The sequence below is a fragment of the Pteronotus mesoamericanus genome, unplaced genomic scaffold, assembly GCF_021234165.1.
Source record: "Pteronotus mesoamericanus isolate MK-2021 breed Mesoamerican mustached bat unplaced genomic scaffold, CSHL_Meso_final scaffold_408, whole genome shotgun sequence".
Lineage (NCBI taxonomy): Eukaryota > Metazoa > Chordata > Mammalia > Chiroptera > Mormoopidae > Pteronotus > Pteronotus mesoamericanus.
In genome coordinates this window covers 1,252,372-1,278,530 of record NW_026555315.1, presented here as the reverse complement: position 1 = coordinate 1,278,530, position 26,159 = coordinate 1,252,372, and the positions used below count along the sequence as shown (strand labels likewise).

The 26,159-nt window shown below is 67.3% G+C and overlaps 1 protein-coding gene across 1 annotated transcript in view; it reads left to right on the top strand.

Moving 5' to 3' along the window:
• Positions 1–21,339, top strand: part of RPTOR (regulatory associated protein of MTOR complex 1) — a 137,990-nt gene extending 116,651 nt beyond the window's left edge. The window contains exons 21-34 of the mRNA XM_054593278.1: positions 3,261–3,379; positions 5,989–6,092; positions 6,237–6,420; positions 7,123–7,233; positions 12,954–13,059; positions 13,152–13,266; positions 14,476–14,600; positions 15,844–15,948; positions 17,193–17,299; positions 18,416–18,543; positions 18,942–19,028; positions 19,727–19,843; positions 20,059–20,188; positions 20,828–21,339. Of these exons, the coding sequence (XP_054449253.1) occupies positions 3,261–3,379; positions 5,989–6,092; positions 6,237–6,420; positions 7,123–7,233; positions 12,954–13,059; positions 13,152–13,266; positions 14,476–14,600; positions 15,844–15,948; positions 17,193–17,299; positions 18,416–18,543; positions 18,942–19,028; positions 19,727–19,843; positions 20,059–20,188; positions 20,828–20,896 (1,607 nt within the window). The 3' untranslated portion in view covers positions 20,897–21,339. The remainder of the gene's footprint in view (positions 1–3,260; positions 3,380–5,988; positions 6,093–6,236; positions 6,421–7,122; positions 7,234–12,953; positions 13,060–13,151; positions 13,267–14,475; positions 14,601–15,843; positions 15,949–17,192; positions 17,300–18,415; positions 18,544–18,941; positions 19,029–19,726; positions 19,844–20,058; positions 20,189–20,827) is intronic.
• Positions 21,340–26,159: the final 4,820 nt, after the last annotated feature.

Here is a 26,159-nt window from a genome sequence, read left to right as displayed (position 1 = left end):
GAGCTCTGCCTGTCGTGCTCGGGTCCGTCCTGGAACCGAGCCTGGCCCTCTGTCCCCCTGCCCTGGGCCTGGGCTCTCCCTGTTCCTCGCCCGGCCGTCTGGCCTGGCTTCACGCGAACCCCGTCGGTCCTTTCCAGCTCCCCGCCCTGCGCCCCCAGGCAGGCCCACCGGCCCGCAGGCCGGGACGCCCCCCAGACCCCACACCCCGCAGCCTCCGAGTAGGGCCCCTGAGCTGACGGGCGCGGCTCCGGCCTCCAGAGGGCCAGGCAGCTTTCTCCCCGCTGCTCTGCCCGCCGGGGACTTCGGGGACCCAGAGCTGCCGCAAACCTCCAAGCAAACTTTCCTTCATCTTAGGCCATTTGGGAAGCTGTGGCTGTTGCCCCGAAAAAGGAACCCCAAAGCCTTTAGTCATGACCCTTCATGACTTTCAGCCTAGACATGAGAGCAGGTTCCCGGCACTTGCGGGGAGCCCGCGAGTGCCAGGCGGGCACCCTTCCAAGGTTTCAACAGCCAGAAGCGTCCCGGCCCCTGGGGGTCCGGCTCCAGCGCGGCACGTCCCGTGTGGGAGACAGGCCTGCGGACGGGCCGGCCGCGGGGCAGGGCCGGGAACCGCGAGACCGTGGCAGGCTGCGGCCATACCCGGGCCGTGCCTCCCAGGACGAGGTCAGACCCTGCCTGCACTGAAGGGCGGGCAGAAACGCCGGCGTCCCTTGCTGTTGAATCACGGCGTTGTGTCAAAGGCCACATCTAAGCAAGGAAGTTGGCGGCAGTAACATCAGTAACTTCTTCAAAAGTAAACAACGTGGTAACATGGTCACCTGAGGCCACACAGCTGGGAAGCAGTGGCACTGGGACCCCCACGCACCGCCCTGTGCCCACCCTCTCGCCGCCCCGAGGGCGCCACCGAAGAGGGGCCTGTGCGTGGGGGCCGCTGGGCTCCCGTGGGCGCCCTACCCCCCGGCGCACGTGCCCCCCCACTGTCCGTGCGTCCGCGCAGCCGTCCTCTGCGTCCACCCGAGAGCCACTGGGTGACGCATCACAGCTCCCTGTCACGTGCCCACGCTCAGGGAGCCGCTGCCGTGTGTCTCCCGAGGAGGAGGAGTGGCATGGTGCCCGCGGTGAGCCCGGGGATGTGCCGGGAAGGGGCCACCGCCCTCCTCTGTATGTGGGACTCCGGCCTCCACACCCACGCGGCGTCCCCTGCCGCCCCCCTGCCCGCCCTCCCCGCTGAGGAAACGGTGCCTGTGGCCACCTGGAGGCACCCGCGTGCTGAAGCGTGGCGCCTGCGGCCCGGCCGTTGGCGAGGAGCATCAACCGCAGGAAGCTCCCCGGAGCCCCGGGACTGCTCGCGCCTGTTTCCTTCAGCTGTGCTGGGCGGCCCCCCAGGGACGGAGGGGGCTCGAGCCCCAGGAGGCTCTGTTCTGTGTCCGACCTAAAGGGGGCAGGGGGCAGGGGACGGTGTGTGGTCTGCGTGGATCCTTCGCCGGCACATTTGCAGGCATGTTTCCCCCGCTAGAGCCCAGGTGGGCGCGGAGCTGGAGGTCTGGCCACGGGCCGCGCGATTTGTCGCCCTGAGAATAGGTGTGCGCCTCCCTCGCGCCCAGGAAGCGCCCGAGCTGGTGCTGAGAGCGCGCGGACCAGCAGGCCAGGAAGGGGGCAGGTTCCGCTGGCTGTGGGACCCCTCAGCCTGCAGGGGCAGCAGGTGCCATTCAGGCCTGGCCCCCACCTGGCCATGGCGTCTCCACACTCACCCCGGGACACAGCAGCCGCCAGCACCCCCGAACGGTGGCCGAGCCTGTGACGGCCGTATGCGGCAGGGACAGAGCCGCTGGAGGGGCTTTGAGTACGCTCTCTGGGGCGTACTTTTCACGTTGCAGCCTCGGAGGGAGGCTGTGCTTGTGTGAGCTGCGGGCGGGCGGGCGGGAGCACACGGACAGGCGCCCAAGTGAGCGCGCAGAAGCCCGCCCCCGGGCAGTGCAGGGGGACGCGTGCCCTGCCCACACGAGCCTCCGTGCGGGCCAACGCCCGAGGTGGACGTGACTCCCAGCCCGCACCCGCCTCCCCCAGGTTTGGGTCCAGCCCCACTCGGTCTGAACAGCCACGTCCCCGGGAACCTTCTGGCATTCGGCGCCCAGAAGGGGCTTCGCAGCGACAGGCCATGGGGCATGGCTCACTGGAAACCCCGACCTTTTTGCCGTGGAGCAAGCCTTTGCCTTCCAGAGGCCTCGGCTTCCCCCGGGGGGAAGGGGCAGCGCCGCAGGGCTGTGTCCCACCCGAGCCCGTGCGCCTTGGGACCGGGGCCAGCTCGGCTTCCGCCCGGGCTCGCCCAGGATGAGCGCGGGCTCCTCCCCCTCGGCCCCCACCTTGCCGCCAGGATGGCCTCCCACTCCCTGCTCCCGGACCCCAGCCCCACGGCCCCTCTGGCCCGCGCAGTCCCCGTACCCAACCCTGCTCGGCTGCCTGCCTGCTGCTCCTCCCCCCGGTGTTCTCTCTGCCTCAGCACAGGCTCCGGTGTCCCCCTGCCTCCGTGTCCTGGGTCCTTGCTGCTCTGCTGACCTGCTCTCCACCCTTCAGAGCTCCGTCTGACCTTGGGTCAGGCCTTCCTGTCCCTCAGCCTCAGTCCCACAGCTGATGGATCTCCCTCGAGGCGTGGGAGCGGATCTGGCGTGGTGGCCAGACAAGCGTGCGTGAGGTCCTCGCCCTCAGTGGCTGGGCCTCACTGTCCCCTCGGAAACCCGGGGTGATGCCTACGTCTGGGGCTGGGGGTCAGGTGGCCTTGAGCAGCCTGCGCAGGGCCGGAGCACGCTCTCTCCTTCCCATTGGTCCACACGGGCCCGTCACATGGGTGCGTGCGTGTGCACCCAGGCCCCGGCCCACCGGCCTGGGCATCAGACACATACACATGGTCCTGCATGGAGGACACTAAGGAAGTGTCGCTGGGTGTCCTGGGGTCTCAGGTCACACCGCACACCCCCCTGTGACAGTCTGGTAGTTAGGGACGGCTCAGCCCGTGGCATGTGAGTGGAAGGCTGAGCCCAGAGCCTGGAGACGCCGGGGTGTGGAGTAAGGTGTGGGCGCCCCCCCAGCGTGACCCCCTCACGCAGGGCACGGTGGCTCCCGGAAATCCCGACGGACGCGGTCGCGCCCGGGAGCCCAGGGCTCGCCCGGCAGCCCAGCATTTGGCTGCGAGCCCTGCCCTCTCCTGACTCGCACGTGCTCCTGGAACGTCCTCCTGAACCGGCTCCTGCTTCTCCCCGCAGGCGTTTCCTTTAACAGCGTCTACACGCAGATCTGGAGGGTCCTGCTGCACCTTGCCGCCGACCCCTACCCCGACGTGTCCGACCTGGCCATGAAGGTGCTCAACAGCATTGCCTACAAGGTACGTGTGCCGCTGCGCCCCGGGCCCCTGTCCAGCCTCGAGGGTCCAGCAGGGCATCCGGGCCCGGCCAGGTCAGCCCCTCAGCTCAGGCGCGTCCGCCGTGCACCCGGCACGTCCCTGCTGCTGCCTCCCGGGCCGGGGCTCCGGGCGGCGATGGACCAGCCCGCGAGGCCTGCTGCCCTCGCCCGCGATCTCCTGGCCGAAGGGAGCTCAGAAGGGCCGCCTCGGAGGCTCAGCCTCCATTTTCCTTTCCTTGTTCCTCGCTCTCCATCCGGGTGGCGCCGCCGTTCTCTCTCCTCCCTCCTGCCGCTCTGGGCGCCGCTGCTCTCCTGGCGCGTTTCCTGCGGTGGAGGCTCAGGCCCGGCTCGGGTCGCTCTTCCCTGGGGACCGTGCGCCCCGCTGGCCCCCTCGTGAGCCCTGGGCGTCGCGGGGCCTTCCTTCCCGGGGCCCCGCCCAGCGGCACCGGACGCTTGTCGGGGCTCCAGAGTGAGCGTGGCCACTGAAGGAGTCAAGCGTGAACGTGAAGGAAATTCTCGTCTTCAATTTAGTTTCAAAACACATTGTACTTTGTCCTCTAAGTGACTAATGAGGGGATTTTATTTCACTGTACAGAAAAATAGGCTTGTTTGAGATGTTTAACTCTGAAGCCAAATTTGTGCTCAGTGTGGTCGGATCAGCCTCGGCCCCGTTTGATTCGGGGTCCCCACACAGACACTGTGACCAGCTGGGCGGCCCAGGAGCCGTGGCCTCGTCCCATGCAGTCGAGCCCCCGTCCGTGGGCGTGGGGGAAGGAAAAGGAGCCTGTGCAGACCCTCAGGAGCCGGTGTCGGCCCCGCCCCGCATCGTCCGTGGTCTGGGGTCACGCCGAGAAAGAAACGCCCCACTGCGCGTGTTCAGACGCCGGCACGCACGGGGACGGTCGCCCAGCTCCCACCTTCGTGAGAAGATGTGTAAAGGTGTCCGCTCACCTAGAACGGGACCTCGAGCTCAAACAAAGCGTCAGTGCGGGACGAGGACTCCCCGGGACGTGGGGCCCAGTTTCTCTAGGCCCCCGGCCCCAGGGAGCCGGCTCCTGGGGTGCAGCATTCCGGGCTCAAGGTCGCCCCGGACCGTCCTGGGGAACCACCTTCTCCCCCGTGAACCCAGACCCTTCATCAATTCACGGGGACCTTTTCCGAGCACCTCAGTCCCCCTGAGAGAGAGCAGCCACCAGCCTGCGGCCCAGGTCCCGCTGGACCCGCCGACCACGCGGCTCCGGTGTTTCCTCTGCTCTGGGTCAGACTCCCCTGCGTCCTGTGAGGCGACACAGGCTGGTCAAAGGGCCAGAGGGTGCAGAAAGCACTGGGGGGGGCTGGAGGCAGATGGGGGTCCCCCTGCAGCCCAGGCTCCGGTGCCAGACCCCCCCCGAAGACCGAGTCCCCGGCGCCCCTCGCCGGTCACCCTGGAGCCCCCTTGAACGGGGCAGGCGGCAGGGGCCCCAGGAGGCAGCAGAGGGGGGAGGGTCCCCGGGGAAGTGGGGCTCCCGAGTCACCGCCCCAGCGGGAGCCTGCACGCAGCCGGCACTTCAAGGCCTCATGCGCTGTCCATGACTCCCTGCCGCCCCCACGGTCCCAAAAGCCTCACTGTCACCATCAGGGAGCCTCAAGGAGACTCACTTGCTCAGTTGCTCAGCTTGGACTTCTTTGCTCTCCTTGGACGTATGGAACGATTCTGCCCTTAGGTTCTGGGTGTTTGCATGTGCCTCAGCGTATGCCTGTGTGTGTGCCTGTGTGCACACATCTGTGTACACGTGACCTGTGTGTGTCTGTGTGCATTCGCATGTCTGTGTCGGTGCACGGCACATGTGTAGGGCTGGCTGAGTAACTGAAATACCAGGGTAAAAGTAAGTGCACAAACTGTAACTTTGTAACTCAGACAAGGAAAGCATTTCTTACCTTGATTGCAGCTCTGTGCTGCTGGTCTCGCCTATAGCGAGGGATCGTCTGGGGGTCGTGGGTGAGATATGGAGAGATGTGTGGCCGCGCGGTGTTCGTGCCTTTCCATCTGTCGGCTGAACGCAGGTGCCAAGGCCACCGTCCCGGGTGTGCAGGTCCAGAGCTGCCAGGGCCCACCCGGCTGTCCCGTGTCCCCTGAGAGGGTGACGAGGCGAGCCCCTCGTCTGCGGAAAGCCTCCTTGTCACCGTCACTTCCGACTGTCCCCAAGTCCCCTGGGGAAAGGAAGGCGGCCGCCTGCGTCCTGAGCACCGGGACACCGAGGGTGCAGGTCCTCCCGGGCGTGAAACGTCAGGCCTGCAGCTGGCGCTTGCGGTCCTGATGCGCCCGCTGCCCAGAGCTCTCCCCGACTCCCCGGGGCCTGTCCTCCTTGGCCCCGGTGGCTCCTGGGGACAGCCTGGGGCCACAGAGCACCCAGGCGAACTGTGGCTAAAAACGCAAAACGATATCATTTTGCCGGCACGGTGACTTTGGGGGACGTTTCCAGCTGGACCTTCATCGACGACGAGGTCCCCTCGGCCACAGGGCCTTTTCGTGCTGGAGCCACTTGAAGGCGCCCAGCCCGCGCCTCTGTCCGGTTGCTGACCATCCACGTCACGGTTCCTCTGCTCTCGCAGGCCACCATGAACGCCCGGCCGCAGCGCATCCTCAGCACGTCCTCGCTCACCCAGTCGGCGCCTGCCAGCCCCACCAACAAGGGCATCCACATCCAGCAGGCGGGGTGAGTGGCCTTGGCCTCCTGCAGCTGCGTCCCAGCCCCACTCGCGGTCCCCGGGCCATAGCCTGGGGCGGCTGGGGGATGCGGGCATCTGGCGTCCGGGTGGTGGGCTCAGGGTGACGCCGCGTGCCTTCTCCCCAACGGCAGGGGCTCCCCTCCGACGTCCAGTGCAAGCAGCTCCAGCCCGACCAGCGACGTGGCCAAGCAGCCGGTCAGCCGGGAGCTGCCTGCGGGCCGGCCGGGCGCCGCCGGGCCCGCGGGCGTGCAATACACACCCCACTCCCACCAGTTCCCCCGCACACGGAAGATGTTCGACAAGGGCCCGGACCAGGTACACGCCCTCGCGCGCCACGCCGTGGGCTCGCAACTCGAGCCCCAGCGTGCGGGTGCTCGTGGGCCCGTCGTGGGGGGCTGCTCTTGGCCGCGTCCATGAGACGAGACGAGACGAGACGAGGCCAAGCCACCGGCCTGCCTTCCCTTTGTGGGAAGCGCCTTGCGCCTCCGTTCAACTCCGCAGGTGCCCCACGGGGGAGGGCCCAGTCTCTGCGTTTGGGGGGACAGCGCGCCTAACGGGGTGGCCACCCAGGCAGGGCCCTCGGGGTCTCAGCCACAGATGTGCAGGCTGCGTGGGTTGTCAGGCTGCTGTGGAGCAGCCTGCAGGGCGGCCTTGGAGCAAGAAGGGCACGATGGTGACGACAGTACCACGCCCTGCCCGCCCCACGGCCGTGGGGCAGAGGGAGACGCGTGCGCCCAGCGCGCAGTCCAGACTCTCGGGCTAGACCCGGACACGGTGCAGCTGGAGCCCCTGCCGGCCCCCAGGGGACGCGGTTCCCTGCGTACGGACTCGGGCGGCCCTCCCGATGCCGCCTCCTGGAGCCCCGTCCACACACTCGGGTCCCAGGGTCCCCCGGGGCCCACCTCTGCCTTCCGTCTGCAGCCAGAGCTGCTCCGTGCGCACAGAACGGCAGGGCGGCCTGTCTAACTGTTTCTCCCCTCTCTCCTCTCCCCTCTCCCCTCTCCGCACGCCCGGAAGACCGCCGACGACCCGGACGACGCGGCCGGACACCGGAGCTTCATCTCGGCCACGATGCAGACGGGCTTCTGCGACTGGAGCGCCCGGTACTTCGCCCAGCCCGTGATGAAGGTACCGCACCCTTGCCCTGGCCACGCCCGGGCCACACTTGGCTCCCTCCGAGCCTCCCCCTGGGGCTCCAGGACCTCAGCTCCGAGCTGGTGGCCGGCGCCCGCTGGCCCGGGCCCTGGGCCCTGACCTGAGGCCAGAGGAAGGTGGCCAAAGGTGCTGCTGCGCCAGCCACCAGCACTGTCCCTCTGGGACCCCGTCCCACTGCCTCTTCGACCATTGGAGGGTGACCCCAGATTGCTGTTGTGATAGCTGGTGGTCACAGTTTAAAAAAACAGCCAAAGAAACGGACTTCATTTACCTTCCTGTGTGTCTGCCCCAAAAAGAGAGAGAGGGAGAAGGGGAGACGGCCATTTCTGAGCTTGCCCGTGTGAGATGCCCCATTTCATCTCGACTGGCAGGGCCACCCCAGGCTCCTCGGCCTCCAGGCGAGGACCACTCGCGGCCTGTCCCCAGGCCTTGGCAGGGCGGCTCTGCGCTTTGAGGCTAAGCTCGCTGACTTTCATAAAGACCAATCCTCAGGGGCTGATTCTGGCGCATTTGGCTCATCCCATGAGACCACCGCTCAGGTTAAACTCTGCCATAGTCAGGGCGTGAGGCGTTCCTGCCGCTGCAGAGGGGAGCCGCCCACGGGGTGACGGGGTGACCCCTTCGGAGCGGAGCCTGGGGCCGTCATCCCCGGGAGCTGTCAGAGCCGTCTGCAGACTCTCCCGGCCTCGGGCTCCTTCCCAGGAAGCCTCGCCCCTGCTTTCTCCTCTCCCGAGGGGCCCTGGTGTTCATCGGTCAGGACACGGGGTGCTCACCGCCACGCCTGCCTCGCAGGCAGTTAGCTCTGACCTGCTCAGCCCAGGGAGGACGAGCAGCAGGAGAGCCCGCTCCCCTTCCCCGCGACCGACTTCCCCAGGCGCGGCCTGGCTGCGAGCACCAGCGCCTTGCACAGCCTCGCCCCCGGCCCGGCCACAGCGGCTGGGATGGTAACTTCGGGAGTGACCGAGTTAGGGCGATCTGTGTGCGTTACAGGGCGGCGCAGTGGGGACCCGCTCAGTGTCCCACCGCGGGAGGAAGGCTGCAGGTCCTGAAGTACTTGATACGTGGTTATCAGAGCCGCTTAAAAATTCAGCTCAAAAATTAACGCAAGGCCATGCTTCTGGCAAAATTCTTAAAAAGAGAGGCAAGCAAGACCCAGGCCGTGTACAGAGTGGACACAGTGCAAGGTCTTCGGGGTACCTGGTCCTCGGGGTTTGAGAGACTGGGAACAGTCTCGTGTGCCTGCGGCTTCGGGTGACGCTCCGGGTGTTGTGACTGAACGCGAAGCTCCGCTGTGGTCAGTTTGTAATTCCGCGCGGCGGCTGCAACGCGGCGGGCCGTGACAGCTCCGGCGCCTTTTCTTTTACACAATTAGAGACCTATTCCAAACACGCATTTTATCTCGTTATTTAAAAAAAAAAATTCCTTTTTCCAGGTGGTGTTCGCATGATGTTCTTTTAATTTAATCAACCACCTAATGACGTGTCTGTGGAATTAAACGCACTGGGAACTCTGCTATTAGCCTGTGTTATGTGGAACCTGAACAGGCTCAAGGCCGGGGTCCGCCTCCACGACGGCCCCGCCCCAAACGGCCCCACAGGACGGCGGTGGGGGGAGCGCTCGGCAGCAGGAACGGCGCCCAGTGCTGCCGTCACGTGGGGCCCCTGGCGGCCAGCCCCGGCGCACCCCAAGGCCTGCTGGGAAGGGGCGTTTTGCTGGGCGCCCTTGGATGGAGGAAACAGCCTTCTCTCTCCCCCTTGGGGGTCCCTGAGCACTCGTCTGCTTTAGAAAGAGTGTTAAAAGCGGTCTGTCCTGTGCTTCAAAAAGGGACGCTTGGAATTTGTTCTGATTACCAAAGGAGGAGGACGTCCCAGTCTCCGGTCGGCAGGTCCTGTTGATTTTGTGCAGAGGGGGCTTCCCAGGGTGCAGGAGATGGGCACTCGCGGGTCCTGCTGGGAGGCAGGGAGGGGCCCCCGCGGCCGGGGCTCCTCGGTCACAGGTTTCAAAGTTATAAACGGGTGTCCCCTAATCGCGCCAGGCCCACTCCACAGATGCCCACTCCGGCGAGTCACTCCGGCGAGTAACAGCAAGACACAGACACCAGAGCGAGGGCGTTCACCAGGAGGGGCCCGGACCAGGGACGACGCCCCTCCATGGTGGGACTCTGCTCGGCCACCGCGGTCGTGAGCACCGCCCGGTGCGGGCACGGCTGGGTCTCCTCGGTGCCAGGTCCGCGTCAGCCCTGCGCTGCCGGCTGCAGAGGCATCGGCGGAGCCTGGATGGTCCCACCGAGCTGTTCGCACAGTCCTTTCCGGAAGATGAGGCTGCAGTGAGGGAGGTGGACTGTCCCTCTGACGTGATAGGCTTCTGGGTTGTTTCTAGGTTAAACACGTGACTGGATGTGTCAACAGACTAGAGAAAACCCCAGGTTCATCTCAGCGGCAGGCCAAGGACTGGACAGGATTCAACAGCCGTCCATGAGGAAGAGGCTCGGCAACGTGGGGACAGACGGACACTCACCTCGCGCCAGCCGCTGACTTCTCCTTGGGATGGGACAGAGGTTTCCCAGGACCAGGGATGAGGCCAGGATGCCTGAGGTGTCCATTCCTGGCCCCATCCTGCCGTCCGTCCCGGGCAGGGCAGGGGCAAGAAGGCGGCGGGCGCAGGTGGAGACCGCCTGGCCGTGCGGACGGGGATCCCGATGGCCGGCACGACACGGCTGGAGTGAGTGGGCCTCGTGCGACTGCGGGATGCAGGGTCGTTGCACAAAAACCCATTGTGTTTCTGTGTGCAATTAAACCGTTCACGGTAGCACCAAAAAAAAAAAAAAAAAAAAAAGGCCGCACAATAATTCATATGTAAACCAAAAAGAAAACGCGTGCAAGATCCCAATTCGGAAAAATACAGAACACCGATAAGAGAAATCAGAAAAGACCTAGATCAATGGAGACCATGTTTGTGGGTTGAAAGACTCAACAGTGTTTTTCCTCAATTGATTTGTAAATCAATACAGTCTCTCCATCCAAGTCCCAATAGGTTTTTTTAACATCGACAAGCCAATTCTAAAACGTATGGAGAAAACAAAGAAACCAAAACGGGTTTGAACCAGGACCCAGCAGGAGCACTGGTCCTCTCCTCTGGAGACGCGCGGCGAAGCTGACGCGACCAGGGCCCGGGCGGCAGGGCCTGCTGGTCGCAGGACGGAGCGGCGCGGCCCATCGAGTCTCAGCCACGGTGCAGACAGCCCCCAGCCCAGTGGAGGAAGGAGCCTTTCCACACGTGGTCCCTTTGCCAGAACGGTGGCCGTCCGTCCGGCCCTCGCACCCCCTGCAGGAGCTGAGTCCCGGTGGGTCACAGCCCGGAATGTGAGGCCTTCAGCCGTGAAACTTCTAGAAGAAACTCTTTCTGGCCTGGCATTAGGTGATGGTTTCTTAATAAGACACAAAAAGCACAAACCCTACGAGGGGAAAACGATGAACTGCCCAAGCGACACACACTGTTAAGAAAAGGGAAACGGGAGCCACAGTCTGAAGGCACAGTTGTGAAGCACGTGTCTAAAGTGAGCCGCCCTGAGGGACCTGCGGCGACCCGGGTCCCACTGCTCGGCTGTCACAGCGGCCGACGCCGTCAGCTCTGCCAGCCCCATGCGCTGGCAAAGCTGCGAAGCAGCGGGAACTCAGACGTCGCAGCGCAGATGCTCGTGTCACAGACGCTGGAAACGCCCCTCTGCCCCGGGCGTCCCCCCCAGAGAAGCGAAAACTTGCGTTCACCCAGGAACCCGGGACTGCGTCCAGTGGCTTTATTTGTGATCAGTGAAAACCAGGAACCGCCCGACGTCCCCCACCCGGCGAGTAGACCGTGATAGGGCCGCAAAACGCAAGGCGGAGCCGAGCGGCAGGACAGGAAACGGGCAGCCGGTGCCGGCAGGGCAGACGTGGGGCACCGAGCGCGGGGGACGCCCCGCTCCTCTCTCCACGGCGGCGGCGGTTGTGTGACGAAGCTCTGCTCAAACTCAGAACCCGCCCCGAAAGGGAGAGGTTTCCTGCGTGTGAATTCCACGTCATTGACGCCCCGTGGAGAGGCGGGTAGGAGTGAAAGCCCAGGACGGGTGGACTCCGCCCTTCAGAGCTTCCTCCGTGGTGGCCGCCCTGCTGTGACTGGAAGGGCGGGGGCAGCTGCCACAGGGAGTGGGAGGGGGAACCTCCGTCCGTCACAGCGGGCCCCCGCCGCCCACAGGAGGCGCCGTGGAGGGGGCGGGCTGTTGTTAAACAAATGGGGGGGTAGGAAACCGAGGCGAGGCAAACGCAGCACGTGTCAGGCGTGAGACCAGGCTTCGCCCGCCGCTCCGGTCCACGTCCCCTCTGTTGCCGCCCTTTCCGCATCCTGAGGGTCCCAGACTTGCTGTGAGTTCTGTCCGAGCACCTTCACCTGCCTCTTCCAGGGACGTGGCAAGTCTGGCTCCGCCCCGTGCCACGGGGGCGCCGCCCCCCGAGGCCCCCTGGGCTCTCGGCGCCCGTCTCTGTGGGAGGCACACGATCGTAACAGGTTTCCCTCTGAGCAGAGCCGGGCGGAGTCAGGAGCGCAGCGTACTGTGCCCCTGGTCTCGTCACTCTGCCACCGGTCTCCTGTGCGCAGGCCCCGGAAGTGAGGTTCGGGGGCGTTTTTGCTTTGTAATCAAAGATGAGTCGGGGTTGCCCAAGGTGCCGGGCCACGTGTGACTAAGGAAACCTGTCCTCATCATTCAAATAAGTGGCCGCACTCGGGGCCCATGGACCTCAGCTCCGGCGAGGTGCGGCTCGCTCTCCCACACGGCTCTCGCACGCCTGGCTATAGCCCCCGCCCACGAACACGCACACAGCTGGGCAGGCAGGGCCCTTGTGCGAGGAGCGGCCGGCAGGGCGGTTGGCCTGCTTCCCCGTTCCCGGAGGAGGTGCGCCGAGGCCCCTCGGGGCAGCAGGCGCCGGTGAACCCGCCCGGGCTGCAGCTCAGCTCCTCCGGATGCACCGGCGGCGGGCGGGCGGGGGCGGGGGGCAGCACCAGCTCCAGAAGGGCCAGCCCACCCCCGGCTGCCATGGGGCAACCCTGCCCCGGCCACCACCCCCATCACTTCTGACCCAGTGCCCAGCTCCCTTTGGCATCAGAGAAGGAACAAAGGCAAGACGTGCGAACGCCGTCCCCGTCTCCCGCTGACTTGGCCTTGGAACGTGTGAAGCATCTGTCAGCCCTTGCCGGCTCAGCCAGCCGAGGTCTGGCCTCTGGCCCGTCCTGCAGAAAACATACCCGGGCCCTGGCCCCTGGCCCTCGCTTCTCAAAGCTTCGTGTTCACTCTCCAAGCAGCGCTTCCCTTTGCTCCCGGTCGGATCTTGGCCGCTGCCCCCACTTCCCTGCTGGGCCCGGGGGGCGGGTCCTCCATCTGCTCCCCACTGGTCCCGGCCTCAGAGCCCCCCACCAGGCAGGAGCGGCCCCCGGGCGCAGGCGGAGCGGGGCCCCCTCCGAGTCTGAGGCTGGCGGCCGAGCCAGGCATCCCGTGTGCCGCAGACGCTCAGGGACGCCTCTGTGGGAGCCCTCCGCTGGGTGGCGGGTGCCCTGGCCGGACCAAGGACCCAGGTCCTCGGCCTGTGGGGAGGAGGGGCCTTTTTTCTGGCAAATAACAGCTTCCGAGCTGCCGAGCCTCACGTTGGGCCTGGTGCTTGCAGATCCCGGAGGAGCACGACATGGAGAGTCAGGTCCGCAAGGAGCGGGAGTGGCGGTTCCTGCGCAACAGCCGTGTCCGAAAGCAGGCGCAGCAGCTCATCCAGAAAGGTGAGGGGCGGGGGGCGCAGGCGCGGGCGTGGGGGCGGGGCCTGGGCCTGGTGGCCTGTGGGCCGAGACCCAGGGCGCGTCCCTCTGCGCAGGCATCACGAGGCTGGACGACCAGATCTTCCTGAACAGGAACCCCGGGGTCCCCTCCGTGGTCAAGTTCCACCCCTTCACCCCGTGCGTGGCCGTCGCTGACAAAGACAGCATCTGGTGAGCTCGCGCGGACACTGGGCACAGTCAGCCCGGCGGTGTGACGCCCGTGTGACAACTAGAGCGTCCTCCCCGCCGCCTCCGTCCCCTCCTCCCTGCCCCCCCAACCTGGGCTGCTGCTGTGGGAGGGGCTGGAGGGCAGGTGGTGGGAGCCTCCCAGCCCCCACCGCCTGCCACTGTGCACGGGGCGGGGCGCCTGGCCCCGGGAGGAGCCCACGTAGGCGCAGCGCTGCCTCCGCCGAGGCGGGCGGGCGCGCGCGCGCAACGCCCAGTGCCCTGGCCACGAGCTCTGCCCCCGTCGCGGGGCGTTCCCGCCCCCGCCCCCTTCCCTCCTTTGTCCTGTGGCACCGTCTGGCATCAAGCGTGTTCACAATGTGGCAACCGTTGCCTCCGGAACTTGCCCATTTCGGAAAACAGAAACTGTCCCCATTAACCCGTAACTCCAACGCGCCCCCGGCCCCCTGCGCCCTCTGCCGCCCCAGTTTCCTCCCGCAGTGGGGTCACCGGGGTCCCTGGCTGACCTCCCCCGCCTGGTGTCCGCAGGCCCACCCACACTGCAGCCCCGGCGGCTCCTTTTCAGGGCCGAGTGATACTTTGTTGCATAAACAGACCCCTTTCATTTATGCATTTCCCCATCCAGGGGCACTTGGGTGGTTTCCACCTTTTTAAAAACACATTAATATGATGAGGTTTTATTTTTTAGGTCTTTCAAAATATGTTCACTTTTAGCACAACCTAAAGGAAGGCAAAACATAAAATAGACAAAGTCAACTTGGGGTTGATTTTGTGAGAGGAAGCGAGGTCAACAAACCCGGGGGAGGCACCTCTGACCCCCGGCCGCCCGCACGCGCACGTGTGAACAGCCCCCTTTAACGTTGGTTCTGTAGACGTTCATTTATCTTCACTAATCATTAATATTATGACAGCGGTAACAGCAAGAGACACCAACAGTCCCGAGTTTAGCCGCCCATCCTGCCAGGCACAGGGCTCCGTCCTTTCTGCTCATACCTACGTCGTTGCCACCCTGGGTCGCGCAGCCAGTCTGGGCGGGGAGTGACTCTCAGGAGCCTGGGTGCCGCTGTCCATGCTCCGGGGCTCCCGTTTCTCCACGTCCTCCGTCGCGTGTTGTCTGCTTCGCTGGTGGAGGCTGTCCTGGGGGCGTGGGGGGCCCCCTGGGGTTCATAGCCTGTTCTCTCCTGTTGCCCCAAGTTTCTGGGACTGGGAGAAGGGGGAGAAGCTGGACTACTTCCACAACGGGAACCCCCGCTACACCCGGGTCACCGCCATGGAGTACCTGAACGGCCAGGACTGCTCGCTGCTGCTCACGGCCACCGGTGAGTGGGCCCCGGGCACGCGCAGCCCTGAGTCCCCGCGGCCCTGCCGCCCCTGCAGGCTGCTGTCGCGAAGTGGCGGGGGCGCGGCGGGGGAAGGGCCTCTCTCACCCGGAGCTGGGGAAGCACGGTGACCCGTGCCGGCCGGTGTCCCCGGGGACTGTGTGCTCCCCTGGGACCCGGCTCTTCCCAGGCCAGGAGAGGCACCTGTGGCTTTTGTCCCTGCGGCCCCCGCAACACCCGCGGGGAGAGGGAGGGAGGCAGGCCCCACTGTGACACGGCCGGGGTCCCCAGCCGCCCCTTCAGGCCAGGTCCCCTCTTCCTGACGGCCACCTCCCCATCGGTCCTATCCTGCCCTCCCCGGGCTGCTCTGTCCTGCCCTGTCCCGGCTTCCGAGCCACTGAGACAGTTGGTCTGGTCACGCTAACCACATGCTCTTTCTCTCCTTTCAAACTGCTCCTGGGCCACCCCCCCCTCCCCAGGAAGGGCATACCATGGTGGGGGCGGGTCCTGCTGGCAGCCCTTGTCCCAGGAGAGGCCAGGAAGCGCCCCAAAGCCAGTCCCCGTCAGCTGCAGGCAGCACTCCAGGCCATACGGGCGGCCAGCCAGCTCGTGGAGGCTTGGGGCAGGTCACGCCAGCACCTCTGGGCACCAGGCACAGGGGAGAGGGTGGTCCGGCTGCAGCAGGCCCAGGAGAGGGACCGAGGGTCCTTCCCGTGGGGTCCCAGGGGAGAAGCAACATGCACGCCCCAGAGCGGGGCAGGTTCGCTGTCACGAAGCTGGGGGGCAGGGAGACCGGGTGGAGGTCGGCGGCCCCCCGCAGCGAGCGTTTCCGGGCGTGTCTCCCAGCTGGCCTCGTCCTCCTGCACCGTCCAAGGTGGCCGTCCTGCGGCGGGGCCGCCGTGGGGCTGGGCCAGGCTGTGTGCGGGGCCAGGAGGGGGGCAGGCCACGGCGGAGCGGGGGCACCTCCCCGCCGTCTGCCAGAGGATGCAGGGCCACACGCCCTGCACCCAGTGCGGCTCCTGCGTGTGCAGGGCGGACAGGAAGCGGGGGGCAGCCGAGACTTCATCCCTCGGTGCGTGCGGCTCTCCCCTCACGAGCCGGCCCCGCGGCAAGAGCAGGACACGCGGGGCCAGCCTGGCCCCAGCTCGGCCAGCCCCGTGGGGAGTCTGCGGGCCGCACCCCTGCGGCGCCCCGCACCGGGAGCCCGGCCTGCACTCTGACCACCTTCTCTTCTCTCCCCAAGACGACGGCGCCATCAGGGTCTGGAAGAATTTCGCCGATTTGGAAAAGAACCCAGAAATGGTGACCGCTTGGCAGGGGCTCTCGGACATGCTGCCCACGACCCGAGGTGCGTCCTCCCCGGGGCTGGGAAGGCCCCAGGGCTGCAGGGGGGTCTGGGTGGTCCTGCAGTCCCGCCCCCCGCCCCCGGGACGGCTCCGCGGGCCGTGGAGTTCACATCCAATTCTGGAATCGCGACGCAGCTGGCTCCCCCAGGCTCAGGAAAGCACTTCTTTCTCCCTGGGACACAGGCTGCGTGGGGTGGCCATCTAGCCGACCTCTGACCTGCCTTGGCACGTCACCGGCTGGCGTGCACCTGCCCCACCCCTCGTCCCTGGCTTGAAGGGAGTGTTGCTGGGAAAAGCTCCGTCGCTGGCAGAGCGGGGGACCTGTGTTCTGTGCTGTTTGCACCCAGATTGATCCCTCTGTGGGCCACATCCTGTGCCTGGGCGGTGGAGGCCGCGTGCGGGTGCCTGGCGGCCCCGGGCTGACACGTGGTGGCGGAGCTGAGCGGCTGCAGGGGACGGGCCGGGGGGGGTGGGCACGGCCGAGCTCGCAGCCCCACCCTTCTGGAGCCAGGGCAGGGGTCCCCAGAGCCCCTGGTCCCAGCCCACGGGCTCGCCGGTCCCCACAGCAGCTCCCACAGACACCAGGGCCAGGCCATCCCTCCCGCCGCCTAGGGCTCCGCAGACAGGCCTTGCTGCCCTGGCTGACGCGCGGGGCGGGCGCCGTCCCCGCAGGACGTTCACCCGGGACCGAGTGGGCAAGGGAGGCTTTCGCTGTGTCTGAAATGCTAGATCTCAAAAGAGGCGCGATGGGGGCAGAGTGTCAGCAGCTGTCCCGCCTGTGGGAGGGCTCGGGGTTCCCATCGCGTTCCGCTCTGCGTTTTTAAACGTGTACAGGCCAGCATTTGAAGTTAAGCCTTATTCTAAATCCAGCCCCCCCTACTGCAGTCGCCGGCTCCCCTGCCCACTCCCCACGTGGGAGAGGCCTCAGCCCCGGCCGCAGAGCCCGGCCCGGCCTCGGGAGGCGGCGGCGGCGGGGCCCCTGCTCGGCCCCGGAGCCACCGCCCAGCCACGGGAACAGCTCCCACCGCCTGCCTGGGGTCTGGACAGAGGCCCTGGGGGCGCGCTGACCCTCCAGCAGATGCTGGGTCCACCAGGGTCCAGGGACGGCTCCGACTTGGGGCCCTGAACCGGATCCCCGGGCCTGGGGGCCCCGGGGGCCCCAGCCGGAGCTCGCATTGGCGGGCCAGCGGCTTGTCTGCCCAGAGCCGGCTCCCGGGGCAGTGCCTGCACTTGTCTGTCTCCCCAGGAGCGGGGATGGTGGTGGACTGGGAGCAGGAGACCGGCCTGCTCATGAGCTCAGGGGACGTGCGCATCATCCGCGTCTGGGACACGGACCGCGAGGTGAAGGTTCAGGTAACTGCTTGGCACCCGGCCCCCGCCACCGTCGACGCTGTCCTCGCGGAAACCCAGCACTGGGGGTCGCTGAGCGGCCGTGACGGTGTCACTGCCCCGGGGGTGGGGGCGCTGGACGAGAGGGGCCTCGGCGCAGGGAGCCGTGTGCGGCCGACCTCGGAGCCCCTGGAAACCAGCTGGCCTGTCTGGACGCAGCGGTGGCTCCGCGACCTGCCCAGCCGTGCCGTTAAACAGTCCTCACCGTTTTCAGATACTGATTTGTCTGTGCAAAACAGGGAAGAGCAGGAAATGGCAGGGCGAGAATATTTTAAATTAGGACGACGCCCTTTTGTTGTCAGTTTTGACAAAGAGCAGGGAGGACAGCCGCTGCCGAGGCTTCTTGGAAAAGCGGGAGCCCAGGCCCCGGGCGCCTGGCAAGGCCACCTCCGCCCTGCTCCCGCCTTCTCAGCCCCCACAGCTGCCGCTCCCCAGCCTGCGGAGCTTCTGCCGGCGCCTGTGCAGAGAAGGCAGGACCTCCCGGGCTGGAAGAGACGCGCCCTCGTGTGGGCTGTGGTTCCCTGCCTGCGTGCTCCTGCCTCTCGCCCCATTCACAGCCGCCAGGAGGCGTAGCAGGGAGGCGGCTCCTGAGCTCAGAGCCCCTGCTGCCAGGGTGTCCAAACTTTGGGCGTCTCTGGGCCACACTGAGAGATGAAGGGTTGTCCTGGGCCACACATTAAACACATTGCAACACATAATCACAAAATAATGTCATGTTTTAAGTGAATATACGACTTTGTGTTGGGCCGCGTTCACAGCTGCTCAAAGTGCTTCCTTCTTTGTAGGAAAGAGGGAGATGCCAAAAAGTTTAATAGGCACCAAAGCCGGTTGTTAGCAGGCGTGTTTGCCAGCAGCAGCCCTGGGGGCCAGATCTCGGGCACTGTCCTCCTGGCCTGCCATTCAGGCGCCCGCTGGGCCCGACTCCACCCCCGGTGGCCCCCGCGGGTCCCTCGGCCTCCTCAGGCCTTTGCGGCTTCCCTGGCAGACGGAAGGCACGGGTCCTGGCCCGGGCGGCAGGCAGCCCGGCACCCGCGGGGGCCCAGCACCGCAGGGCCTCACCGGCTCTCTGCTCCGCCCCAGGACATCCCCACGGGCGCCGACAGCTGTGTGACGAGCCTGTCCTGCGACTCCCAGCGGTCCCTCATCGTCGCCGGCCTCGGTGACGGCTCCGTGCGCGTCTACGACAGGAGGATGGCGCTCGGCGAATGGTAACTTGGCCGCGCTGCCCCGCGGGCTCCCTCCAGGCGCCGGGGTCGCGGGTGCGCCGCGCTGCGGGGCCTGGCGGCAGCGCGCTTGCCTCACGGCGGCCCCGCTCCCCGCGAGCCGTGCACGGCGATGCAGGATGCGCGGGGCAGGGGTCTGGCCCAGCGCTGCCTCCCTGAGCCAGTTTCCCCAGTTTCCCGGGCCCGGCCGCCGCCCACCCAGGAAGTGGCATCGGGGAGCACAGGCATGGGCACCAGGCGGGGCGAGCGCTGGAGGGCAGGTGGCCCCACCTTGGGGAGCTGGTGTCCAGCTGTTGGTCACTCACCTGAGGCCACACGGCTGGTACAGCGGCCCCCGCCGGCCCCCGCCCTGGACCCTGACCCGTGCCTCTCTGCGCCCGCAGCCGCGTCATGACGTACCGGGAGCACACGGCCTGGGTGGTGAAGGCCAGCCTGCAGCGGCGCCCCGAGGGCCACATCGTGAGCGTGAGGTAGCTGCACCGTGCGCTTGCAAGGCGTTCCCTGTAAAAACATCACCTCCCCTCCGTTTAAGACGTGTGCTTGGTATTTAACGCCCGGGCGATGGCGGCATTTCAGGGCAGTGATTAACTTCTGCTCCGGGACTGGCCAGAGAGGGCAAGGCCAGCACGCGGGCAGGGACGCACTGGGCGGGAGAGCCTCGCCGCGGGCGCCGGGAGGTCTGCTCAGCGGGGGCGGGGGGAGCGTGTGGGAGGCGCGTGGCTGCGGGGGTCCCTGTGCATGCCACGGTCGTCCGCCCATAAATCCACTGCTGCAGCTGGTAAATCCTGTGTTGAGAGCAGCGAATATTTATTCGCCCATTAAAGGGACAGCAAAGTGTAATTTACAGGCACAGCTGCCATTTTTTCAAAGAGCCGCTCTCTGCCTCGTTTGGGTATAAAACCAGCGTGTCCCTTGGAGCGGCGCCACCAGGGCTGAGGGCAGCGGAGGGGTGGCCTCTGGGGGCGTGTGTGCCCTCCCGGCTGCACAACATCTAATCTCGGGGACAGGAAATGAAACGAGAGTCTCGTCTCCCCACCGCCCCCCACGTGTCGCTGCTCCTGCAGCAGTGGGGTCAGTGGGCGGGCACCCTGAGGTCCGGGGGGCCCCCACACGCCTGGTCCCAGGGTGGCGTGCCCGGCCGCGCGTCACCTGGGCCCCCTCTTGGCAGCGTGAACGGAGACGTGCGCTTCTTCGACCCACGGATGCCGGAGTCCGTGAACACCATGCAGATCGTGAAGGGCCTCACGGCCCTCGACATCCACCCCCAGGCCAACCTGATCGCGTGGTAGGTGGCCGCCCGCCTCCCCCGGGGCCCCTCCTGCCCGACCGTCCCAGCGGGCTGGAGCGGCGGCGCTGGCCTGGCGCTGGCTCGGCGCTGGCTCTCGGGTCCTCGCGGGAGGCCTGGCCCTCCCAGGCCCAGGCAGGTGGGGCTGGGCCGCCCCCCGCCCCCCCGGAGAAGGGCGCTGACGGCCCTCTTGTCCGCCCGCCCACCCCCTGCAGCGGCTCCATGAACCAGTTCACGGCCGTCTACAGCGGCAGCGGGGAGCTCATCAACAGCATCAAGTACTACGACGGCTTCATGGGCCAGCGCGTTGGCGCCATCAGCTGCCTGGCCTTCCACCCGTACTGGGTCTGTGTCCCCACCCGTGGCCGGGAGGCTGGAGGGCCGTGGGAGGCGGGGGCGGGGGGCCCACAGCAGCGAGGGGGTGGGCTGAGCTGGGCTGCCCTGCAGTGCCCGCCCTGGGCCTCCGCCCTCCGGTGTCCAGTGCCGCCCTCACGCCCGAGGCAGCACCAAGCTCCCTGCCACTCGGGGAAGCGTGGCCACGGAGCGCGGGGCATGGAGGCCCCTCGCCACCCCTGGAGAAAGCTCGGGCGAGAGGTCTGGGGAACCGCATGTGCACACACGGCACGGCACGGCGCTGTCCTTGGTGACGCGGTGCACGCGGTCCAGGGCATTTTAGTTTAAATCGGGATTCCACCTGCCTGCCCTCGGGCTGCGTGGACGCCACTGGAGACCGGCAGGCAGCTCTGCCAAAATGAGTGAATCCTTGGGGCAATCCCAGGCGGGGTCCAGGGGCAGGGCAGCCTCTGAGTCCCGGCACCACAGGGGTGACGCGGCTGTGCCGACAGCCGCTGCTGGGGTCCTGGCATCCCCGCGCCTGCCTCCCGGGCAGCGGGGCCAGGAGAGGGTGGGCGGCGTGCGCCCCTCCCTCACGGCTGTCCCCAGGGCCCACCCACCTGCTCACCTGCTCACCTCTCTCCCCTGCAGCCACACCTGGCCGTGGGCAGCAACGACTACTACATGTCCGTGTACTCCGTGGAAAAGCGTGTCAGATAGCGGCGCCTGCCCCGCCAGGCCACGTGTACATAGTGGACCCGCTGCTGCCCGGGGCTCTAGGAGGCCACGCTGTCTGTCTGTCTGTCTGCCTTCGCTGCCGTGCCCCGGAGCCCCAGGAAAGGGCTTTACTTGAGTCCTGGGGTGTGGCGGCTGCTTCTCCGCGGGGACGCAGCTTCCAGGCCAAGGACAAGGCCGCCCTTCGCCCTCGCCTTCCTGTCGTTTTTGTTCTGAGAGTTTTAACGGGAGAAACAAACTCATTTTATTTTCCAAGTGATCTAAGCGGGAGCCCCACAGAGCTCCGAGATGGACGCCAGCGTCTCCCCCCGCCCGCGGGCCCCTGGGCCGCCGCCGCCTGGCCACAGCCTCCCGCCTGTGCGTGCACGGGGCAGTTCCAGGCAGGCAGGAGGGGCTGGGGGTTCAAGACTGAGAGCAGGACATGGAAGAGCCTGCACCCAGCCTCCTGCCCACCCGCTGGGGCCGACGGCAGCCCCCCGTGCGGCTGCCTTCCTGGGGCAGCCTTGGGGCCCAGCGTGGGCCCCCGTCGGCAGGAGGGGCCTGCGCCCTCGGACGGCAAGGCCGATCCCGGTGACTCCGCCACCGCCCAAGGCCTTGGGCTGGTTTCTGGCGAAGGGCCGCTCTTCCCCGCGGGCTCGGTGACAGCCGCCCCGGCCCCTGACCTCCCCCCTGTGCTTGCGCATGCGTCGCACCCACACACGTGTGCGCCCCGGAGGCAGAGCCGGAGCCCCGAGAGCATCGTGGCCGGACGGGGTCCGGGCCGCAGCCACTGCCCCGCTCCCCACTTGGCGGCAACACGGAGGGGCCCTGCGCTGGTCGCTGCAGCGTGTGTCCGCATGTGCGGAGGCATGGCGTGTGCCGGCGAGTGTCCACATGTGTGGTGCATGGCGTGTGTGAATGTGTGCCTGCGTGTGCGGGTGCACGGCATATGCCGACATGTGTGTCTGTGTGTGCGGGTGCACATCTGGGAGCCGTGGCAGCAGCTGAGCCTGGGACCAGCCTGGGAGAACACGCTGAGCAAGCGCAGACACGTGGAGGACAAACCACCACGGTGCCGACACCTGAAAAGCGTTTTCCCACTTTCCTGGGGAATCAGGATGTTCAGAGGAGCGAGGGGGCTTGGCCAGCTCTTCCGACAGGAGGCCAGCGGCAGCAGGGAGCGCCGGATGGAAGTTGCGGTCCCCTCGCGCTGTGGACAAGGGTTCCACCTCAGCCAGGGGCGTCACCACGGGCGGAGCCCTGCTGCGTGGGCCCGGGTGGGGCAGGGCGGGGCGCAGGAGGCGGCCCTGTGTGCTCCCCACGGGAGACGGGCCTGGGACGAAGTTCCCACTCCAGCTCTCTGACCTTCCACTGTGTTCCGGGCAAGAGAGCCACACGGGGCCAGGAAGGCCACAGAGAGTCCCACTCCTCTGCACATGGCACCTGGAAGCTCTGCAAGGCCTCCAGGCGGTGACCCCGGAACCTTCCGGGAGCTGAGCTCCCCCGCGGACGCTGAGAGTGTCCGACCCATGGGGCGGCTCCGCTCCAGGCTCCAGGCTCACGCGCGATTGTTCGTTTTGAGACAAAACCATGACCTGTCCCGGTGAGGCCACTGCCCGCCGTGGTGTGACCGCGGCCGCCATGTGAGGCAGTCTTCACAGGTCCGATGCGGAAATTCAATCATGAAATTGACCCAGGCTCAAGAGCCTGACCTAAAGGTTCGTTTATCTCTATTTATTTTGCCGGAACGACAAAACATGGAATTGTAATGTGAACGTAAGAGCGCTGACTGACAATAAACTGCTAACAGACCCGAGTGCGGAGGCGGCAGCTGGCAGGCTCGTCTTTTACGGACACGGGGCCCCCGCCGTGCGGACACGGGCGGCTCCGCACGGGTCCACGCGGCCCGGGCAGCGGCGTGGGCGCCAAGGGCCATTCTTGCTCCCATCGGCCATCACGCGCCGGGGCCAGGTCCCTGTCCTCAGCAGCGTCCAGCCCTGTGGCTCGGACGCTTGTCCGAGGAAGGGCCCCAAGCTGCGGACCAAACCTGCCCGCGACAGCGCCGCGCCCCCCCCCCCGCCCCCCGCCAACCCCATGTCTGCGAGCCCGGGGCTCCCACACTGCTCACTGGTGTTTGTAAGTGACACACATTCATCACCTCTCAGAACTCAGACACCGGTGTCACTGGGCCAGAGCCGAGGGGCCTGGGGGCCCCCTGCCTTCCGCCTGGAAGCTTGAGGGGCCCACCAACCCCCGTCCCCTCCAGCTCCCAAAGGCACCCCCTTCCCGTGGCTCAGGGGCCTCAAGCCCGTCCCTCCTTGCAGCCAGCGAGCGCACCGTCTCTGACCCCGGCCCTGCCAGGCCCCCTGCGTCGGGCGCGTCCCCTCCCCGCCCTGACGCCCCCACACCGCCGACCCCGCACCGTCTCTGAAAAAGTTCCTCCTTCGGCAATAGGTGGGGCCCGCGAGGCCCTCCAGCACCTGGCGGGTCCTGCTGCCCGCACGGGGACCAGGGTCCCAGTCAGTGCACATCTCGGGGCTGTGGCTTCCTGGAGACGGCCCGGGGACAGGAAATGGGGACTCGGGCACCCTGCCCCCCGGGGGCTGGGCAGCACCCCAGGAAATGTCTGTGCCCACCAGTGAGGAGAGGACCTGGGCACAAGCAAAGGCAGAAAAGGGCTCGAGAGGCACCAGCCAGGGTCCCCGGGAGTGGACATGGGCTGTCCTGGCCTAGGGACAAGGGAAGGGGCAGCCAGTGGCAGGGCAGTGGGGGGACCAGAGAGGGGCTGGGCGGCCCGTGACCAGGGGTGACGGGGAGGGAAGGGCCAGGACTGGGGGCTGAGATGCGCCCCGTCCCTGCGTTTGGTGTGGGCACAGGCCTGGGGTCACAGCCGCCCTCCCGAGCCGCCTGCGGAGCGGCTGCCCCTCGGCAGCCGGGGGCACGGGGGGCCCACTGTGCTCTGGGGCAGGTCCCCCCACCCAGCGTCCGCTGGGAGGTGGGGTGGGGAGCCGTCGTCCTGAACACCCGGGGTCTCGGCGGCTGGAACTCCTGAATTAATGAATTACGTTACGGTTTGTCCTCAACAAGGACACGCGGCAGCCGCCCCACGGCTGCCGGACGCGCTTGAGCGGGAGAGGAACGCTGCTCCTGGTAGCACCAGCTTTTCTCTCACTGGGAACAAATCCACAGCTCCTACAAGTGAAAACTGGACACGTGGCCGGACCTGGCCTCGTGTGCCACCAGCTGGCCCTGTGGCTGGGGAAGGCCCGGGCAGGATGCCACTGCCCACGTGGCTGGGCAGGGAGCTGGGGAAGTGGGGGCGGCGGGGAGGGCGGCGACGGGAGCTCCCGCGGGGCTGGCCTCCCAGGGGTCCTGCTCTGCGAGGCCCCGCCTGTGAGTCGGTCACCTGGCACCACCCCATTCAGCGCCAGGGGCACCCGGTGTCCCATGGGTCAGTGGCATCAGCACAGGGCCCTCTGAGGGGCGTCCGGCAGGCTGCCCTCCTCCCGGGATTCAGCTCCAGGAGGTGCGGAGGCTTCCAGACCCAGGAGCGCGCAGCTCGGCACGCCGGGACCCATTCCTCCTCCGCCCCTCCAGCCCCTGCCCCTTCCGGGGAACAGCCTGCGGCCGGGCGTGCTGTGCGCTGCTGGGACCCGGAGCCGCGGGGACCAGGCCTGCGCCAGGGGGCGGAGGCCCCTTGTGAGCCCGGGTCCGGCAGGCGGCTGGCCTGGAGGGGCGGGCTGGGGCTGTGGGGAAGAGTCCACGTTCCTGTCGTCGGCAGCTCAGGCCAGGGCTCGCGAGCCGCTGGGCGATGGGCCGGAAGCGTCTCCAGCGCGGTCGCCACGGGCTCCGCGGGAAGCGCGTGGTCAGCGGGCAGCCCTGGGGGAGCCCTCCAGCCGCAGCCACGGGCCAGCGTGGGCGAGGCCCCGAGCCCTGGGGCACTGAGGCCGCTTCGCGCGGCACTTGGGGGCGGAACTGCACAGGGGGTCCCAGCTCGGCAGCTCACAGCAGCGGGCGTCGCCCCGTCCGAGGGTCCAGAATCGGACGGCGAGCCGCGGCTCCGGGCAGGGTCTTGCACGGGCTCACCGCCGAGCTCTCAGCCGAGGTGGAGGCCCCATGGCTCCCGCGGAGGGGCCGGGCAGCCCACCTGCCCTGTCCACCGTCAGGGGACCCGCCCTGGCCGGGTGGGGGGGCGGCCCACGCCCGGGCTCCTGCGCCCTCCCCAGGCTCCCGGCCCTGCAGGCGGCCCCATCCCGCGCCCTCCCGGACCCCAGGCCCCGCCCCGCCGTCCAGGCCTCTCCTCCGGCCGCACACGCTCTCGGCCCCACGCTAGCCCCATCCCGGGCAGCACGCCCTGCCCCGCCCGCTCACCACGGTCACTGCCGGGGCCACCGCTGCGGCAGCAGGTCCTCCCTGGCCCTTCTCCCCGGGACCAGCGCTTCCAATCCCGGCTCCACCTCGGGCAGCGACAGACGGCTCCGTGCCTTGGTTTCCCCCATTCTCTCGCAGGCTGCCGCGAGGACCCGGGAGTGGTGCGGACCCCGTGTGTGTGTGTCTGCTGCGACTGCCTGACCTCGCCCGAGCCGGCGGCTCGTCCTCAACGCCCCGCCCCCACAGCAGCCAGCCACCCTCCCCCCCCCCCGCCCTCCCCGGCACCCCCACGCACCCTCGGTCTGCGAGCCACTTTTCTCTATGACCCCTCTCCCCGTGGACAGTGGCCAGAGCCACCTTTACAAATCAAGGTCAGCCTTGGCTGGCTTGACTCCGCGGACTGAGCGCCGGCCTGCGAACCAAAGCGTCGCTGGTTCAATTCCTGGTCAGGGCACAGGCCTGGGTTGCAGGCCAGGTCCCCAGCAGGGGGCGCACAGGAGGCAGTTGACGGGCGTATCTCTCACGCACTTACCTTTCTCTCCCTCTCCTTCTCTCTCCCTTCCCCTCTTTCTAAAAATAAATAAAACCTTTTTTTAAAAATCAAGGTTAGATCAGCCCCTCCCTGGTTCGGGCCAGCAGAGCCCTGTCCCCACACGGCCCCCCCGACCCGGGCTGCCTCTGAGATCAGATGCCACTGCCCCAAGGAAGCCTTTCCTGACTGCTGACCCCCCGTCCCTCCACCCGTCACACCAGCAGGTCACCCTGTGCCCCTGCCACACGCAAACCCATGGCAGCAGGCGCCCAGAGCAGGGCCTGCATGCGGTCGGTGCTGAATGAGCGGCCACGGTGGATGGACGGATGGACAGCTGGACGAGTGAGTAGGTGGGCAGACAACTTT